General features: G+C 41.7%; 2 protein-coding genes across 2 annotated transcripts in view; both read left to right on the top strand.

Moving 5' to 3' along the window:
* The window catches only part of ARNT (aryl hydrocarbon receptor nuclear translocator), a 58,800-nt gene extending 56,964 nt beyond the window's left edge, over positions 1-1,836 (top strand). The window contains exon 22 of the mRNA XM_037125804.2: positions 559-1,836. Within this exon, the coding sequence (XP_036981699.1) occupies positions 559-648 (90 nt within the window). The 3' untranslated portion in view covers positions 649-1,836. The remainder of the gene's footprint in view (positions 1-558) is intronic.
* A 91-nt stretch (positions 1,837-1,927) lies between these two features.
* CTSK (cathepsin K) lies at positions 1,928-14,563 on the top strand. The gene is made up of 8 exons (XM_037125828.2): positions 1,928-3,941; positions 5,529-5,649; positions 6,121-6,243; positions 6,329-6,484; positions 7,443-7,661; positions 11,178-11,343; positions 11,612-11,717; positions 13,797-14,563. Exons 2-8 carry the CDS (start codon positions 5,530-5,532, stop codon positions 13,894-13,896), a joined length of 990 nt encoding a protein of 329 aa, XP_036981723.2. The 5' UTR covers positions 1,928-3,941; position 5,529; the 3' UTR covers positions 13,897-14,563.
* Positions 14,564-18,981: the final 4,418 nt, after the last annotated feature.

The raw sequence follows: 18,981 nt of genomic DNA, 5'->3' as shown, positions 1-18,981 counted from the left end.
CCTTTAAACCTTTAACTAGACCATAGTTAGTGTTGTGCAGCACCGTGCAGGATATCAAAGAAAGCAGTCTTAGCCTACTCAAGGAGAACCACATCCCCACTTTACAGAAGCTTGGGGATACGGCTTTAAAGTCTATTTACAGAAGTCCTGAGGGGACTGTGGGACTGAGTGGAGTCATCTTAGGCAAGACAAAGGAAGAGCTACACAGGAAGGCAAAACAGATTTTGGTAGAAAACAAAGAGGATAAGAGATATTTCATTGTATAATGAGAGGAGGTTATATGGAATGTGGCAAGCAGATTTTTTCCCTTTTGAAAATACTGAGGACTAGAAAAGAGGGAAATGTGGAACGAACTGTAGGGGGAAGCTGGAGAGTGGACTAGGAAAAAGGTTGCCATCTAAATGAGTCAGAGCTGCTGAAACTAAGGAAGGTCAAGAGAAGTCAGCACAGCAGAAACTCTGTGGGGCCAGGGATGATGGTTCAGGAGGATGTTGGAAAGGGAGCTTGATAAATGTAAGGGATCAAGGTGTGCAACCCAAACTTTTTTTCTCTTACCAGGAGATGCTTTCCATGCTGGGAGACCAGAACAACAGCTACAACAATGAAGAATTTCCTGATCTAACTATGTTTCCCTCCTTTTCAGAATAGAACTATTGGGGTGAGGACAAAGGGGTGGGGGAGAAAAGTCACCATTTGTTTTTAAAAAACAAATCTTTTTGTAAACAGAATAAAAGTTCCTCTCCCTTCCCTTCCCTCACCCCTAATGTGTACCCCCTTTCACTTCTGGCCTTTCCCTTGCCCTCCTGCCTCTCTGACATAATTTATAGATGCAATGGAATGAATCCTCAAGGCTTTGCAGACCCTTTGAAAAACAGGCTGGATGAGGTTAAAAATACCTTTCCTTATGTCTCCTGACCAGACATAGATGATGTGTGCTAGGATCAAGAGGCAGGTTAGAGAACCTGGCATCCACTATTTGCCTTGTACTATGGCTTGTTTTTGGAAAGAAATTCCGAATAAGGTGGTGGAGAGGAGAAATGTCCTCATATTTGAGGATCATGAAACACGGTAGGTATATATGGGGTTGAAAGAAGTGAGAATATGTTCTTTCTGCTGCCTGTGAGCAGTTCCCCTGGAGAGAAATGTGGGTGCAGAAGTGAGAGAAGAGTGTGTGTGTGTGTGTGAGTGTATGTGCACACACATGTGTTTCTGGTTTTGTTTCTTTCTCCCTATTAGGGGGTTATGCAAAATTTGTCCCAGATTTTATCTTTGTCTTTCTGTGTTATTCAGAGAATCCTAAAGAGTTAAATCTTCCAGGTATTTTCCACTTAATATTGCAGCCAAAGAGTATTTAAATAAATGTCTGTGCTGCACTGCACTTATATCTGTGCCCAGCCAATATGCGACTGTAAGCAAGTGTATAAAGTCTTATGTTGATACGCTTGGTCTCTCAACAGACCCAGATAAAGCTGGGTCATCCCTGCGTTTGGTGCTCTCGCCTCATATGGAAGATCTGCAGACCTTACAGAAACAGGCGGGCAGGATGAACACTTTTAACCCCACACTTGGCCATAAAGACAATGCTGCATTTTTCTGTCAGAATTACATGTGTGTGATCTGTGGAGGTTATTTCTGCATGGAAACTCAACTTCTTGGATTAGCAGTCCAGTGAAAGCCCTCACTTGCAGAGTTTAAGCCAAATACTAAGCCTTCTTACAAAGTAGCCTCTTTCATCTAATTCAAAGTATCCAGCCTAGCAAGAAACTGAGGTTTAGGTCTCTTCTGGGCCTACAGTTGTTTTCTCTTTGCTCCCTCTGCAGTCTTGAGATTGGATTTTGCTGTATAGTGCAAGTGTAATAAATCCATGTGATAGATGGGGCCTGGACTCCCGTGCTGACAGGGTCACTTGGTGATTAACTATAGCCATATAAGTGTGGATACAGGTTACTGCCATCACTCTCTGCCTTCCTCAGGTAACAGTCATGTGTATCAGCTTTTTTAAAAAAAATTGGCTCAGGCCAGTATCTTAAGTGCAAGAGTAATTAGTAAGGAGAAGACATTTTAAATGTAGCCATAGGGGACTGAGGAGCATAGATGGCCTTGGAGAGGCTGAGAGAAGGTCATGGGGTTTCCCTCCCTTTTGTCTCAAGTCTGGTGCCAGGTAGTGGAGTGGAAAAGGAAACAGTTTATTTTTTTATTCTATGTGCACACATACAGTATACATATATATATTTATATTACAATGTTAAGAAACCAAAAAGTTGAGTTTCCAATGAAATCCTTGTTTTTAATAATCGCCTGTTTTTAAATGTGATCAGGACTATAATATTGTACAGTTATGAGGGCTTTGGGGAGGGGAGGGAGAAGATGCTCTGGGGGTTTTTGCTTTTCCTTCAGGGTTTTATTTTTGATTGTTTTTTTTCTTTGTTGGCCATTTCTGTACTGCTGGCATCTCTGCTGAGCCTTACAGTGGCAAAAATAATGACATGTAGCAAGTATTTTAAAACAAAATATTTTTCCTTTTGTAAACTTTGTGTTGTGTCATCTTAATTGCGGCTTTATTATTCCTTTGCAGCTCATAAACAACAAACCCTCACAACTAGTTGAACCCATAGCTTTAGCTCCAGATATACAAACATTAAGCACAACATATCTGTAATTTCACATGTGGGGAGATCATAAGGCTCTGATCACTCAGCATTCCTTGGTTGTCCTCCTGATACTGACTCATTCTCAGTGAAATCAGCAGGGACATCTGACCATGGCATGGGGGTTGGGATTGCCCAAGTCCTCAGGAGGGGAGAATTAGGATTTGAGACCAGTCGGGCACATCTGGATCTATTCCCTCCGCGTGTTCTCTTCTGGATGAAAAGGAATTAGGGATGGGGAAATTTAAATTATTCAGGTCTGGACCTGGGTTCCCTCTAGGTTCATTAGCAAATCTTAAAACACATAGGTATAAATCTGTGTTCTTGAGACTCTATTGTATGTAATCCAGCCAGAAACAGAATCTACATCCTGCATATTGTCCTTTCAATTCCAAGGACCCTCTTTTCTTCTTCCCCCACATCTGTGTATGGAGTTTGGGAGTGTGGCCTAGGGACTGAACTAGACTCATCAGTCACATGCCTGGATATTGGGGGAAGTATGTGGACGAGCTCATGACCTGAGGTGGGGATTTCAGTAATTGAGATGGATAATGTGCATCAGGCATTTTATCATCAGAGTTTTAGCAAAAAAGAAGTCACATGTGAGTCACATGGCATTGATTCATGTGCTGTCATAAATTACCAAGAGTACAGTTTTTGGTTACTTTTAAAACCGGTTTCACCTGGATTTTCTGGGCATATCCTTCCTCAGCAAATTTAGGCTGGAAGAGCTGGCTGTTCCTGTGTGTGGAAGAAAGGACAACGGTTAGCCAACAAGCTTATAAAATATAAATTATTTCGGGGCCCATGATTTCTCTTATTTGCATATGGTCTTCTAGCCTTTTGTGTTTATTACCTCGTCTCTGATGTGAGTGTTAGGCAAATTCAAAAGCAAATTTCAAAGTTGGAGAGACGGATAACAGGAAAAGATATAATCCCCCAATATAATATGTAAAAGAATGGGAGAGACCAGGACTGTGTCCTCTAGCCACCAAGCCCCAACTTGAATAATGTGTATTGAGGTCTATTTTTGTCTCCCCTGGAAGACAAATCACCCTGGCTCACACACTCCCGCATGCATACAGAACCTGCAGATTCACTGCCTCCTTCCCTCCTCCCTAATCCCCCTTCTCAGCATTTCTATCTCCGCCTCCCTTCCCTATCCAAATTTTCCAGCCAGCAGCTGAGACTGACTTCCGCAATTCCGATGGAATAAATCCAGCACTCCCAGTCGCCGACATTATCCACACTGCCCTGCGGAACGGAACCCAGAGAGCAGATCCCCAGCAGCAGGTAACATTTTCAACTTCCTAGATCTTCTAGCTTTTTATTTCTGGCAATTCAACATTTTAGAAGTATTAGGGATGGAATGACGTGGGGATCAAAATGAACTTCGTAGGCCGTGTGCATGGAAACACTGATGCCCTTCTTTGGCAATTTCCTGGCCACATCTGCCTGGAAATCTTTTAGGATTCCTTCTGTGATTTGTATGTATATGTGGCTGTTAGTGAAGCAAAGAATATAGGAATCCTTCACCCATCCCTCACCTTATAAAGTGTGGCCTCTGGGGTTTTCTGTTTTGGCCGAAGGTACCAAAAGGGTTAAGTTACAGCTGGAGGCGGAGTTGTGCAGAGTGTTGATAACTCCGTGCTTCCTACTCTGAGACATCTCAAAGCCCTTAACGCTTCAGACATTAAATGTCCTGCTGCATATTTGCCTGTTTACAAAGATTACTCAAAAATGGACTATAAATTCAAAAATTACACAAGCCATATTACTTGCTACAAGACTAAATTGTTCTTAAATGGAGGCCACATAAGCCACTGCAAGGAGTAAAGTTAGAGTAAACTTCTGAAAAGCTGTGTATTTAATGATCATAGAACGTTGCTTTTCTGTCTCACATTCTTTTTAACAAACTGGTTCTAAAGGGTTTTGTCCTGTGAGGCAGTCACAGAGGTTTTTGTTGTCAATAAAAGACGAAAACTTTCCTGACCACAGCAGCTGGTTGAGATTAGGACAGTTTCTTGCCTGAGGAGGGAGCAAGAAGAGAGGAAGAAAAGCACATAAGAAAACTATGGAGGCAGTGAAATATTCTCTCATAGTTAGAGAAGAAGAGAAATACCGTCAACTTTTCCCTGGTCCTCTCCTGGCGAGGGCTGGAAAAATAACAGAATTTAGGCATGGAAAAGAAGAATGTTGTGAAGAAATGATCAGGAGGCAAAACTTAGTTGGGAATCTCTCCTTTGTGTGTTCTCCCAACCACCATCGTCCCCCTGGCACTTATCTACCGACCTTGTCCATCTCTTCCATGTCTGCTGGGGACATTGGAGGGGAGAGGCGCTGAGCCCATGATGACTGTCCATTTTCTACCCTGTTTCTGGTTGTCAGTGCAAGTGATTCTGTGTGTGTGTGTTGGGGGGGGGAGGGACATTGAACCTCCCTAGGTCAGAATACTTGGAACCAGATGTATCTGCACCCCATCCAAACCCAGGCCCCTCCTGACGGTCACCGTTTGGTTTACCATATGGAAATCACCCTCAGGTCTTTGTGTACCTTCTTTATAAAGCCCAGGTGGTTTGCATGGGTTGTTTTTTTTAATTATTATTTTTGTTTGTTTTTTGACTCATATAGTCCAGAGGAAGGGGATCTTAACTTCAGCTTCATGAACTCCCTAGAATTATTGTGTGTGCGTGCATTTTGCTGGTGAGAGGGATTATATTATGAGTTGCAAATGTTATTAGCTTCTCAAAGGAGTCTGTGACTCCCAAAGGTTAACAACCACCTGTTTGGGAATATGGCGCCAGGTATTTCCTCATCCTTAGCCAGGCTAGAACTTTCTTGGCATATAGGAAATTCTCCCCTAATTATCCCCATCTGCAGGATGTGGGGGCTCAAGTTTCTGCTGTTGCTGCCGGTGAGCTTTGCTCTATACCCTGAGGAGATACTGGACACCCAGTGGGAGCAATGGAAGAAGACCTACAGGAAGCAGTATAACAGCAAGGTGCCTGGGGACCTGAAGCAGAGCATGATGGGAGGGCTGAACCCGGGATCTCCAGTCCTAGCTTCCAGACTCCCTTCTACCCAAACACTTTAACCCCTCCAGCCTAGCACACCTGATCTTGTTTCCTAACTGTTAACTTCCATTTTTCATTCCTATGCCTTAAAACACCCTTCCTCAAGTCCTATCCTTAGTTTTCTTTATGCATGTCTTACATTCTACTTTTGGGAAAACTTCCCAGATTAATGCTATTAATCCATAAGCAACTCTCCTGTACATCTCTCCAGATCTCTGCATTCTATTTTTAAATTTATTTCTGCATGCTTAAGAACTCCGTGGTCACTTCCCTAACAAGGTTGTATACTCTCTGTTATTGTAACTTTTATCTTTTCTCCTAACCCCCCCCCCCCAATATTGCACATGGAACTGTACACCGGGGATGGTCTGTGCCAGTACTGAACATGCTCTGTTTAGGTGGATGAGATCTCTCGGCGTTTAATTTGGGAAAAAAACCTGAAGCATATTTCCATCCATAATCTTGAGGCCTCTCTTGGCGTCCATACATATGAACTGGCCATGAACCACTTGGGGGACATGGTGAGTTTAGCCTCAGCTTCTGGCCTACCTGCCCTGTTTGCCTTAGTTCCCTGCTTATGCCTGGCCTCTTTCTCCTTTGTCCCAGACCAGTGACGAGGTGGTTCAGAAGATGACTGGACTCAAAGTGCCCCCCTCTCATTCCCGCAGTAATGACACCCGCTATGTCCCCGACTGGGAAGGCAAAGTCCCGGACTCCATTGACTATCGAAAGAAGGGATATGTTACTCCTGTCAAAAATCAGGTACCCTCCTGCATCCTGGGAATGGGTGTGAGACAGCATGGCCTCTTCCTTTGGCTGTTTGTTTTTAAGGTAGGAGGGCACTAGGAAGAGGGAACAAGGAATTAAGGTTACTTCTCCCTGTGCTAATAGCCTATTTGACCATTTAGCTCATCTTCTGTGTTTATATATTTAGGTTGTTTCTGAGTTTTCTCTTTTTACAAATAGTGTTGCTGTAAGCACCCTTTTACATATATTTTTATACCCATGTACAAATATATATGCAAAATAAGTCCTAAAATTAAAATTGCTAGATCCTTTCCAAAAAAGTTTTACTGTCTTACATTCTCTTTCTTTTTAAATATTTTATTTATTTATTTTTAGAGAGAGGGGAAGGGAAGAAGAGTGGGAGAGAACTTTCTTACATTCTTATCAGCATAAGAATGCTGGTTTTCCCACAACCTTAACAATGTTGATTGTATCAACCAGATGAACAATTGATTTGACATTCATTCAACAAACATTTTTTTCAGGACCTATCTATCAGGCATGTGCTAGGCAGTAGAGATTCAAGATGACTAAGACATAATCTGTGTCCCCAAGAAATCCTTCATCTTAAAAAATAGAAAAGGAAAGAAAAATGTCTTAAACACTAATAATAGCTAGCACTTTTTACTATTAACGTTTTACAGGTAAGCAAACTGAGGCACAGAGAGGTTTAGTAACTTACCCAAGGTCACATATCTAAGGGGTTACAATGCGCACTCTGCTCTACTATTCTACTACAGCTAATGGGACAATGGTAACAACAGCAATTGAACAATGCACCGAAGGTTAAGTGAAGGGAAATAGGAAGACCTCACAGCAAGGGGGACGTGTACTCTGGAATTTCTAAAATCTGTGGAATGTCATCGGGCGGCAGGGGGAGGAGACGAAAAGTGTGAACAGCAAGGACTGATAGTTTCTTTGTTGTGCCTCCCAGGGTCAGTGTGGTTCCTGTTGGGCTTTTAGCTCTGTTGGTGCCCTGGAGGGCCAGCTGAAGAAGAAAACTGGCAAACTCTTAAATCTGAGTCCCCAGAACTTGGTGGACTGCGTGTCTGAGAACGATGGCTGCGGAGGCGGCTACATGACCAATGCCTTCCACTACGTGCAGAAGAATCGGGGCATTGACTCTGAGGATGCCTACCCATACGTGGGAGAGGTGAGACTGGCCTGCACTGTCATACAGCCCTGTGAGGGCCCCTGCTGCCCCAGCGTGGTATTCTCTGCTGGAAACAATTCCCGGAATCTTGTTTTCTGTTACCTTGTCCTGCTTTGTTGTTGGGATAATGGCCCACAGAAGGCCAGGAAGACTCCCAGAATCTGGGAGAATTTTGGGAGTTCAGGCTACCATAGATCTTGTCTGCCTCTCTGCCCTGGAGGAAAAAACAGCAGACAGGTTATTCCACAGGTCTCTGAGGAGGTATCTGTAACCCTCAGTGCAACTCCTCCACTCCCATCACACATCTAGTTTCATGAATCATGTGTCTTTGTTTTGTATGATCTCAGTGTGGGTTTGGGGAATGTTTAAGCAAGTTGCACATTAACATGCTAACCTGTATAAAATGGGAGAAAAAACAAGTTACTTCACATTTGTTGTAATTTTAGAGATCAATTTACTTCGTCCTATACAATAGTTTGGCAGTAGGTAGGAGCTCTTTCTTACCCAAAATGAAGTAGATCTGAGGGCTACTTACATACATGGGGTTGATAGATAATATAATATGGGGCCTTGGCAACAGGAGTCTTTGAAGAAAGGAATGCAACCTTTAGTAATGAAAACGATGGCTGTTATGTGCTAAGCCATGTGCTTAGTGCATTTTCTGATTTAATTGTCTATAACAGCCCTGTGAGGTAGATATACCCTCACTTGGTATATCTTCAACTTTACTAGATAGGTTAATATCAAATATTTTACCAAAGTATTTGGAAAAAATTATATTCCCACATTCAATGTATAAGAATCGCATTGACTCACTCTTTTTTTTAAAGATATTATTTATTTTTAGCCCTGGCTGGTGTAGCTCAGTGGATTGAGCGTGGGCCTGCAAACCAAAAGATCGCGGTTGAGTCCCAGTCAGGGCACATGCCTGGGTTGCAGTCCAGTTCCCAGCAGGGGCCAGTTCCCAGCAGGGGTCGCATGAGAAGCAACCATACAGTTATATTTCTTTCCCTCTCTCCTTCCCTTCCCCTCTAAAGATAAATAAATAAAATCTAAAAAAAAAAAAGATACTATTTATTTATCTTTAGAGGGGAAGGGAAGGAGAGAGGGAGAGAAACATCAATATATGGTTGCCTTTCGTGTGTCCTCTGCTGGGAACTGGCCTGCAGGGAACTGGACTGCAACCCAGGCATGTGCCCTGACTGGGAATCGAACTGCGATCCTCTTATTCTCAGGCTTGTGCTCAATCCACTGAGCTATACCAGCTAGGGGGCCATTGACTCACATCTCTAAAAGGAATAGTTCTCAATGACAGTTGACATTTGGTCTTGATGTGGCTTCTTTATATCCTTAGTAACAGGAGTTCTGTTCATCTAGTCTTCAGATGGTCCTCAGGGGTGGCTGCTGTGTAATTTAGTTGTAATTCTCATGTGGCAGAGAGAGGAATGAGTGCAGTGTTTACTTATCCCACCATCCCAACTAGGAGGAAGTCTCACGTCTCCAGCAGTGTGTGTCTGTGGCCCCTGCCTTTCTTCTTCAGCCAATCGATCGTTTATGGCTTTTGCTTATTTTGATTAGGTTGATAATGTTTATCTTTGCACTCTCTTTATGCTATCTTTCAATCTAGAAAAACTCTTAATTTTTGTGTAGTAAAATTATTAATTTTTTCCTTGAAAAAATCCAAAAGCAGTGAGCTTTAGTCATTTGGCTTTAGTCATCTGAAGTGATGTCTGCTGCACTAAAATGCTCATTCATGTAAATGACTGAACAAGTCCATTTCCCTGGATACTCAGCAGCCTACACGTTAAGGCATTTCAGCACATCCTCATGAGCCTGGCCACATGAGAACAGTACTTTATTTTAGAAATGCCACTCCTTGTTGTGAGTTTTATTATTCCATGTTACGGGTTTTTAGCTATCATGTTTACAAGGCAGAGAAAGTGGAGGTTGTATTTGGAAACAAAAAAAAATTCTTTAACCTGTACGCAATTGCGAGAACTGCTGGGTCCCAAGTCCATGGTTGGACTCTGGGGCTGCTACTGTACTGTGCAGCATACTAGGGCTGCCTGACAGATTAGCTTTTTAATTCTGAATACATCTGGCTAATTAGTGAGATAACCTTAATTTGGCAAAATATTATTTTTTAATTGCCAAATACCCTTTTGACAACTTTTTGTAGTCACTTAATATAAAAAATTAAACCCCAACTGTATACATAAAAACCAGGTTTATGTTCATAATTTTTCCATATTGATTAACCCAGGAAGCCAATTTAAAGGCTTATGTAATTGAACTGTATTACAGAAAAATAAATACTATCGACTAGTAGTTGATCTCTCATCCGTGAGCAGCGTGCATCATTTATTCATTTCTACATTAACCACTTTGTTGGGAGATAGTTGAACTATTACCTCAGAGACTCTAAATAATTTAAATGAAAATTATGTAATATTTGAAACCCTATTTCGGACTAGAAGGAGCATTTGACTTCTAATATCCGTTCTTCCGCCGTCCGCCTGCCCCGCCATGAACTCTTCAGCATTTTAGAGGATTTGGGTTTCTTAATCAGTTAAAATGAGAATTAGTCATAAAAGACACACGTGCCATTTTTAATATTCTGAGTTTTGGGCAGCTGTTCTCTTGTATCCAATTTATGGTTTTTAAAAGCAGTTATTGTCCAAAACTGAAAGGATTTTTTCACATGAACATGTGAATGAATGAAAAGGAAGAGGTCTGGCAGGACAGCCTCCAGGCAGCACCGTGATGGAGGCTCATTCCAGCCATAATGTTGGTCACTCTGATTTTACAGTATCTTCTCATGACACCGCCTTCAAATTCCCAAGATATTTTATTTTATTTTATTTTACTTGTAGGTCTGTGCAGTTTTTGGTACCAGGAGGCATCAAGGGTTTAGATATGACAGAGAACAAAAAAATCTTGAGAAATTATTAAGACAGGATATCATGTAATCTTAGAATATCACGTCAAATGCCACAATTAGGGAATATAATGGCCACCCACGTCAAGGTGGTGTATTCTTTTTGGCAGTTCATCATCCTACAGGTGGCCCCTTCCAAACCCAGAGTTATAGCTATGAGAACACGTGATCTAAATATTAACAGTGATGGCAGCCCTCCCAGCCTCACACGCACTACAGGCCCAGAAGATGGTTTGTGCTTTAAAAAAATACCCTATTTGAGAAATCTTTCTCTACACCGAGATTATAAAAATTTTATTTCCTTCTCTCTTTTTAAAGTTTTATAGTGTTTGCTTTTACATTTATATATTAAAACCACCTGCAACTGACTTTTGTGTGTGTTGTGAGGTGGGTGCTTTTCCCATTCTTTTTTGCAGGGGTCTGAAATGGTGAGGACAGCAGCCCCTCCCTAGAGACTAGTCACTAACCCTGTTAGTTCACTGACATCACTGCAAACATTGTTGGAGTTTCTCACTCACCAGTTCATTGCCTGTTGCTTTGTCCTAGCCCTGTTTCAACCTTGTTTTTTTTTTCCCCAGGATGAAAGTTGTATGTACAACCCAACAGGCAAGGCAGCTAAGTGCAGAGGCTACAAAGAGATCCCTGAGGGGAACGAGAAAGCCCTGAAGAGGGCAGTGGCCCGAGTGGGACCCATCTCTGTGGCCATCGATGCAAGCCTGACTTCCTTTCAGTTTTACAGCAAAGGTAAGGAGCTGCTCCTGTGGAGCATGTCAGCCATCTCACCTCCTGTGGGCTTGGCAGCTTCTCAAAGGGCACTGGGCATTTTCGGTACTTAGTTTCCATATCCTGACTGAGTCTGCCAAACAGACACTACCAGCTGCTGCCACACGGAGCATCTCTGATGTAAGCCCTGCTGACTGAGACAGGATTCCACAGAGGGCCACCTAGAGTGGGAGCCCCCCAGGGAGCCCCTCTATTACAGAAAGCTTCACCTTGATGGATTGCTTCCTAGGTGTGTATTATGATGAAAACTGCAATAGTGACAATCTGAACCACGCAGTTCTGGCAGTGGGATATGGGATCCAGAAAGGAAAAAAGCACTGGATAATTAAAAACAGGTAAGGATGGAAGCCCTGCGTCTGTTGGTCACTCACCCTCTGAACACTCGGACTCAGCTCTAGCTTCCCAGTATGCCTTTCTTACTCCCAAACCAAGTTAAAGTTGTCTCAGACTTTTCAGTTCCACCTTCCTAATCAGAAGCTTTTTAAAAAAAGATTTCATTTACTTATTTTTAGAGAGGGGAGGGGAGAGAGAAAGAAATATTTGTGTGGTTGCCTCTCGCACACCCCCTACTGGGGACCTGGCCCACAATCCAGGCATGTGCACTAGCCTGGGAATCAGGAAACCAATGACCCTTGGATTCGCAGGCCGGCACTTGATCCACTGAGCTACACCAGCCAGGGCCTAATCAGAAGCTATTAATTTTACATTTAATGGCCAGATGCTAGTACTCAAAGTATGTGTTACACAGCTGCCCCAGGTGCACGGTGCTTAGTCACAACAGAACAGGATGTCTACCTTCAGCGACTTCCCAGTCCCCTAAGGAAGGTAGACCTAGCTAACCAGAACATAAAGTAGCCAAATCCAGCAGGACCTTTGGAATTACTTATATTTTTCTTTCCTTTTTACTCTAATGTGAACAAGTTCTTAGGGAGGTTTGCATCATCAGTCTCTCTCTGTGCAGTAGGGAACAGTGTGAAGGTTTAATACCCCTTTGTGCAGCTTTTTGCCCTTCTGGGTACACTTAGGATAAACATATACAAGAACTGGCCAAAGATTTTAAAGTCTGTGAAGCGCATTGCTTTTCAGAAAGTAGATAAGCATAACAACAACAAAATGTAGTGTTTCCTTCTGTATTATTCGGAACAAATAAAACTACAGGGTAACTTGGCTCCCTTGTGACTTGGGGTGAGGCAGATTTATGAAAATTACACTTTTCCCTTCTTGATTGGTCAACGAGAGGCGGGGATTGCTTCCAACCTGAGGCGACTTTTTATATCACAGTCCGGCTGAGCACCATCCTATGAGGGTGTTCCTTTTGCTAAAGCTTCTGTCCTGTGTTTTTCGTTTCTCAGCTTCCAGCCCGAATGCTCACTTACTATGTCCTGTCTTTATCGGGTGCATTCAGGAGAGGTGGACGGAGTAAGGGACACCAGGCAGGATCACACCAGGCAGGATCAGGATCACTGGGATCCTGGGAGAAGGGAACAGGGGTGGGGTGCAGGTCTTAAGTAAAACGTGTTGGGTGATTAGAGAATTTGCTGGTTGGGGAAAAAGGACAGAACACTCAGGAAAACAATTTAGGAAGATTGATATCCCATCTCTTTCTCTCTCTCTCTCTCTATATATATATACACATATATATATGTATATATATATATATATACACACATACACATATTATATAGAGATATAAACATAAATATTTATATAGATGTAGATATACACATATTAATCTTCCATTCTTTCCACTTGTTTTCTTAGCAACCTCATCCATTATCATAGCTTCATTCATCTTTCTTACAGGTTTTATTCCCAAACCCAAATCATCAAATTCAGCTTTTGTTGCCTCTTTCTTATGTTCTAGCCTCATGTTTTCAACATCACTCTTTCTGAAACACAAATCAGATGATATCACTCTCCCAATCAGAAACCTTCAGTGTCTCCTCCACTACGATGGGCCACAGAGTCCAAGTCTTTAGCCTGGTAGTAAAAATAACTCAACCTGATCTCCACCTCCCTTTCCAGACTTACCTCTCACTACACCCTTTCTGGCACCCTATTTTTCAGCCGCAAGATCTTAACACATGCCCCATGCTTTCCTGCCTGTGTTACTCATTCCCCACTGCTCCACTGTCATCCCATTTCCACAGGTCCCATTTCTATCCAACCTTCAGGCTCAGCTCAAATGCTGCCTCTTACATTAAGTCTCTTTTGATCCTCTTGATCAGAAACAATCTCTCCTGCCTTTGAGACCTGTAGTATTATGCCTTCTCTCCATTTGTTGGCCTTAAACTCTTTAAAGATAAAAACTGTCTTACTCATTTTTGTATACCATTAATTCCTAGCACAAGGGTTAGTGTTTTAGTGGATAAATAATTGACGGTACTAAGTATTTTTCTTGATTGATCCTACAGCTGGGGAGAAAATTGGGGAAACAAAGGCTACATCCTAATGGCCCGGAATAAGAACAACGCTTGTGGCATTGCCAACCTGGCCAGCTTCCCCAAGATGTGACTTCAGCCAGCCAACCCCATCGTGCTCTTCTGCTCCTTCCATGATGGTGCAGCGAAGTGATGCACTTTGGAAGGGAGTTGGTGTGCCCTTCTTGAAGCAGATGTAGTGCTACAGAGATTGTCTGTTCAGTCTCCCCATTTGTTTGTGCTTCAGGGGACACTCCTAGACTGCTTTCCTTCTCTCCACCCAAGGCCTGTATTTTTCACTGTGGCCGCAGTAGGAATTTTCCTAACAGCTGTGCATCCTTAGACTAGAGATGTGACCACAGCCTGCCTTGGCCCCGTTGTCCTGGGGCTGCGGCTGTGCAGATAGGTAGACGACAGAGATCATCAGGCCGATGCTCGTTCACAGGGCCCAGGTGGCTTCAACCATCGTGGGGGGCTAAGGTGATCTGACTTGTCAATCTACAAGTTCACTTCTTCTGTATCCCAAGGTAGAAATACCTATGTTTTATACCTGATTCATAAATCTATTCATCAGGTTTTGGTGCAAGTTAACATGATACAGGAAATGTGTTTCCTTTTTCCTTCTTTGCATATTTAAAGTGAACCAAGTATTTATCTTTTGTCTCTAACTTAATAATTAGCTGTTTTGTAACCACTCATTTTGTGTCGGATACTGTGCTAGGTGCTGGAGACAAAAAGGCAAATAAAATGTATCCGTTATACTTGTCATGCGCATAGTCTGTGTGGGGAGAACATCGCATAAATAATTCCTCTTGATTTATTTGTTCATTTCTTCAATCAACTTCTAAAAGTGCTTACCCTGTGCTAAGAACTGTACTAAAGGGATTAAATGGATATAAGAAAATCTCAATGTTTAATTCCACTTTAGGGGGACCAGATTAAGTGGCACATAAACCTGAGTCTTGAAAAATATCTTAAGGCCTTCTGAAGTTCTAGAACTTAAACTTACGCTTTCACCAAAAAAGGACATTGAAACTTTTTTTTTAAATCCTCATCTGAGGACATTCTTTTATTGCTTTTTTTTAGGAAGAGAGGGATGGGAAGAGAGAAAGAGAAACATCGATGTGAGAAAGAAACATTGTTTGGTTGCCTCTTGTAGGCTCCCCAACCAGGGATCGAACCTGTGACCCTTTGGTGTGTGACCCATCGGTGTATAGGTCAGTGTTCTAACCGACTGAACCACACCGGCCAGGACAAAACTTGTTATAATGGTTTCCAAGCAGTATTAATGTTTTACAGAATGCTTATTACCACTAAAGAGAGTGCATATTTAATTAAATGCCTGTGTGTTAGGCATTATTAATTTTACTGTATGCAAAATTATTTATTTTTGTATATAAATATTTATGACCATATGTTATGCAGTGCATTTAAAGGTACGATAATGAAATAAATAAGACATTGCCCAAACCTCAGGAATGCTATAGACTAGTGATAGACATACGAACAACTAATAATACCAACCATAATAAAGCAAATACTAATTATGCAAACTCAGGAATGAGTCATCAATTCTCTTATGTTTTAAGATTTCATTATTTTTTTTAGAGAGAGGAGAAGGGAGGGAGAAAGAGGGAGAGAAACATCAATGTGCAAGAGAACTATCCATCAGTCGCCTCTTGCATGCCTACAACCAGGGACCTGGCCCACAACCCAGACACATGCCCTGACCAGGAATCCAACAGGTGACCTTTTGCCTCCCAGGACAGTGTCCAACCCACTGAGCCACACCAGCCAGGTCTTGAGTCATTAATTCTTAATGGAATTTTAGATGAGGCTTCACTGAGAATAGAGCTTTGAAAGATCTGAACGGACAGAGAAGATGAATGGGAGGAGAGAGGGCATATCACAGGCCAAAAGTCCTGGGTGAAGCAAGGCACCGAGAGAGCTGTGTGTGTGAATGGTTAGCTGGGGTGTCTCAAGTTGAGGGTGCAAAGGCATACCTGATAGAGCTGAGGTGAGAAAAGTAGGTTGGAGGGAAATCTTGGAAGGCCTCGAATGCCTTCCATGTCTCCAGAAGTGTGTATTTTATAGACACACAGGCATCAGGTTTTTGGTTTTTTTTTTTAGCAGGAGAGACATGATCAGATCTGTATTTAGCAATATTCCTCTGGCAGTGGTGTAAAGAACAAATAAACATGCAGAGCAGAATGAAGATGCAAGACACTGGAGGAAAGTCAACATGTAGAAGACACTATACATACATGTACGCTATTTCTTCTCAAAGAAAGACACTTTGCAGAAGAATGACTCCTGAACTCTTTTGAAGCTAGAGTATGAGTTTGGCGGACATGGAGTTAGGAAAAGGCATTCCAGATCCAAAGGATAGCACATTCAAATGTGCAGGCAGGAGAGAGCATGGTCAGCAATCTGCAAGTAGCTTTTCTTGAGCTTTGAAGGACCAAAGACAAACTTGGGAGAAATCAGACTCCACTCAGCAAATCTACACAGTTTTGTTACGTCTATCTGGGATTTTTTCCCTTCTGCCTAAAGAACATCCTTTAGAATTTCCTTTTGTGTGGATATGTGAAAAACAAATTTACCCCATTCCTATATGTATTTGGGTTTATTTCTAGATTTTCTATTCTGGTAGGTGAATATGTTTATCTGTACTCGACCAGAATTCCACATTTATAGTTTGTTTCAATATCCAACAGGATTAGTGTTCCCCTTATTAACACAAGAAGTGTTAATAGATTTTCCCCTCAATATTCTCCTTTTAATTTTTTCCATGTGCTCTTTCAAATCAGCTTGTCGAGTTATCAAAAACCCTCCCAGTATTTTTTATTTGGATCACATTAAATTTATGTTTTTAAATTAGGGGAAATTGACCTCTTTATACTACTGGATCTTTCTGTCTAATAATAAGAGATGCTTTCATATTTTAAAAAATATTTTATTTATTTATTTTTAGAGAGTGGGGACAAGGAGACAGAGAGGGAGAGAAACATCAGTGTGTGGTTGCCTCTCATGTGTCCTCTACTGGGGACCCGGCCTGCAGCCCAGGCATGTGCCCCGATTGGGAATTGAACCAGTGACCTTTTGCTTCACAGGCCCGCACTCAATCCACTGAGCCACACCAGCCGGGGCTGCTTTCATATTTTTTTAAGTATGCTTTTGTGTCCTTCTTAGAGATATTGCTCACTTCTTTCTAACCTTTTTTTCCTGGGAGTTTATCTTTATTATTTTTGCAGTTTTAATGGGGTCTTTTCTGATATAATTTCTAATCAGACATATCAAAAGCTATTAATTCTATCAGATTTGTTTTTGTATTCAGCTATCTTACCTTGAGTTGTCTTTGTTTATGCATTTTTCAGTAGATTCTGCCAGATATTTTTGTGTATATAAGTGTATCATCCACAGAGGTAAATATTACCCCTTTCTTTCTGATTTTTATCTCTAACTTGTTATTTCTTATCTTTTTGCTTTAGTTATGACCTCTAAATGATGCTAAGCAATAGAATTGATATATCCTGGCCTAGAAATATGATTATTTTCATAGATGTATAAAATTCTACTGTAAAGATGTACATAATTTATTTCATTAAACCCCAATAGACCAACATATACATTGTTTCCAGTGTTCTGACAAAGTATTCATGATTGATACTTTGACACAAAACAGTTTGTAAATGAGCATACAATCAAATCTGCCATTATATAGTTGTTATTTCTTTCATAGTAATATTATCTAACATTCATTGAGCTTTACTGTGCATCCCCTACCCTGTTAAATGCTTTACCTACACAGCACTCGTTATTGCCATGCTCCAGATATCAAGTAGTTTGCCCATATTTACCTAGTTAGTAAGTGGTTGAGCCAGGATTCAGACCCAGATCTTGTTCATTTTCTGCCTCCAATTTTCCGATCTTGTTTCATCTCCCCGTGTGTGTGTGTGTGTGTGTGTGTGTGTGTGTGTGTGCGCGTGTTTAAACCAAGCCCAGATATTTCACTCAACAATACTCGTTACACATCTTTGAGTGAAGAATTTATTTTTGCATTAGCACACCTAACCAAATTAACAGTTGTTTCTTAATACCATTCAATGTTTAGTCCATTTTTAAATGTCTGCAATTTTAAAGGTATCTTTTTACTGTTAGTCTACTCAAATCAGTATCCGAATAGTTTTATACATTGCATTTGGTTGATATTAAGTCTACTATGTTCTTCGACAGTCTCTTCCCTACCTGCACTCCCTCCAAATAGTTTTTTTCTTTTGATTGACTTCAAGGAGAAGCCAACTCATTTGTTCAGCAGAATGTCTTACACTGTGGATCTCGCTGGCTGCCTGCTCTTTCTAAACCCGAGGTCCCAGTGCTCTGTACTGCCATCTGCTGTTTCTCACCATCCTTCAGAGACGTTATGAGAAGGAAATAAAACTTATAGGTGACAGCCTATTAAAGTTTTAGTGGCACAGGTATTATTAAAATCCCGGACAGTTTAATTCTTTAAAAAAAATCTTTATTGATTTGAGAGAGAGAGAGACAGAGAAAGGGAAGAAGAAACTGATTTGCTCTTCCACCCGTTTTTTTTAAAAATCCTCGCCTGAGGTCAGGCTTATTGATTTCAGAGAGAGGGAAACATTGATGTAAAAGAGAAACACTGATTGGTTGCTTTTTGTGCATGTCCCAACTGGGGACCAAATGTGCAACCTTAGGCGTGTGCCCTGACCTGGAGTCAAACCCACAACTCTTCTGTTTGTGGGAGGATGCTCCAACCAACTGAGCCACACTGGGCAGGGCATTCCATCCAGTTTAAGCATTCGTTGGTGGTTTCTTCTCTGTGCCCTGACTGGGGATCAAACCCACAACCTTAGCATACCTGGACGAGGCTGTGACCAACAGCCACCCCGCGAGGGCTGACAGTTTATTCTTTTACATTAGTGTCCTTTTGGCTTAACTTCGAGGCTCTTCCACCCTTGAAAACCGTTCAGGAATCATTGGCAGGCTTCATAATACTTCACAAGCTGAGTCTGTCCACGGACTTCAGGAATGTGGTTGTTCACTTCTAGGCATTTATAGCCTGAAGACTTGAGTTTTTGAGACTACCTATGTAGATTTTACAGGGTAAAAATGCTATGCTTTTGCAGGTGACAGATCATATACATAGAAAAATTCT

The sequence above is a fragment of the Artibeus jamaicensis genome, unplaced genomic scaffold (assembly GCF_021234435.1).
Source record: "Artibeus jamaicensis isolate MK-2021 breed Jamaican fruit bat unplaced genomic scaffold, CSHL_Jam_final contig_1715, whole genome shotgun sequence".
Lineage (NCBI taxonomy): Eukaryota > Metazoa > Chordata > Mammalia > Chiroptera > Phyllostomidae > Artibeus > Artibeus jamaicensis.
Note: the sequence above shows the minus strand (reverse complement) of the source record. Positions and strands in the feature narration are given on the sequence as shown.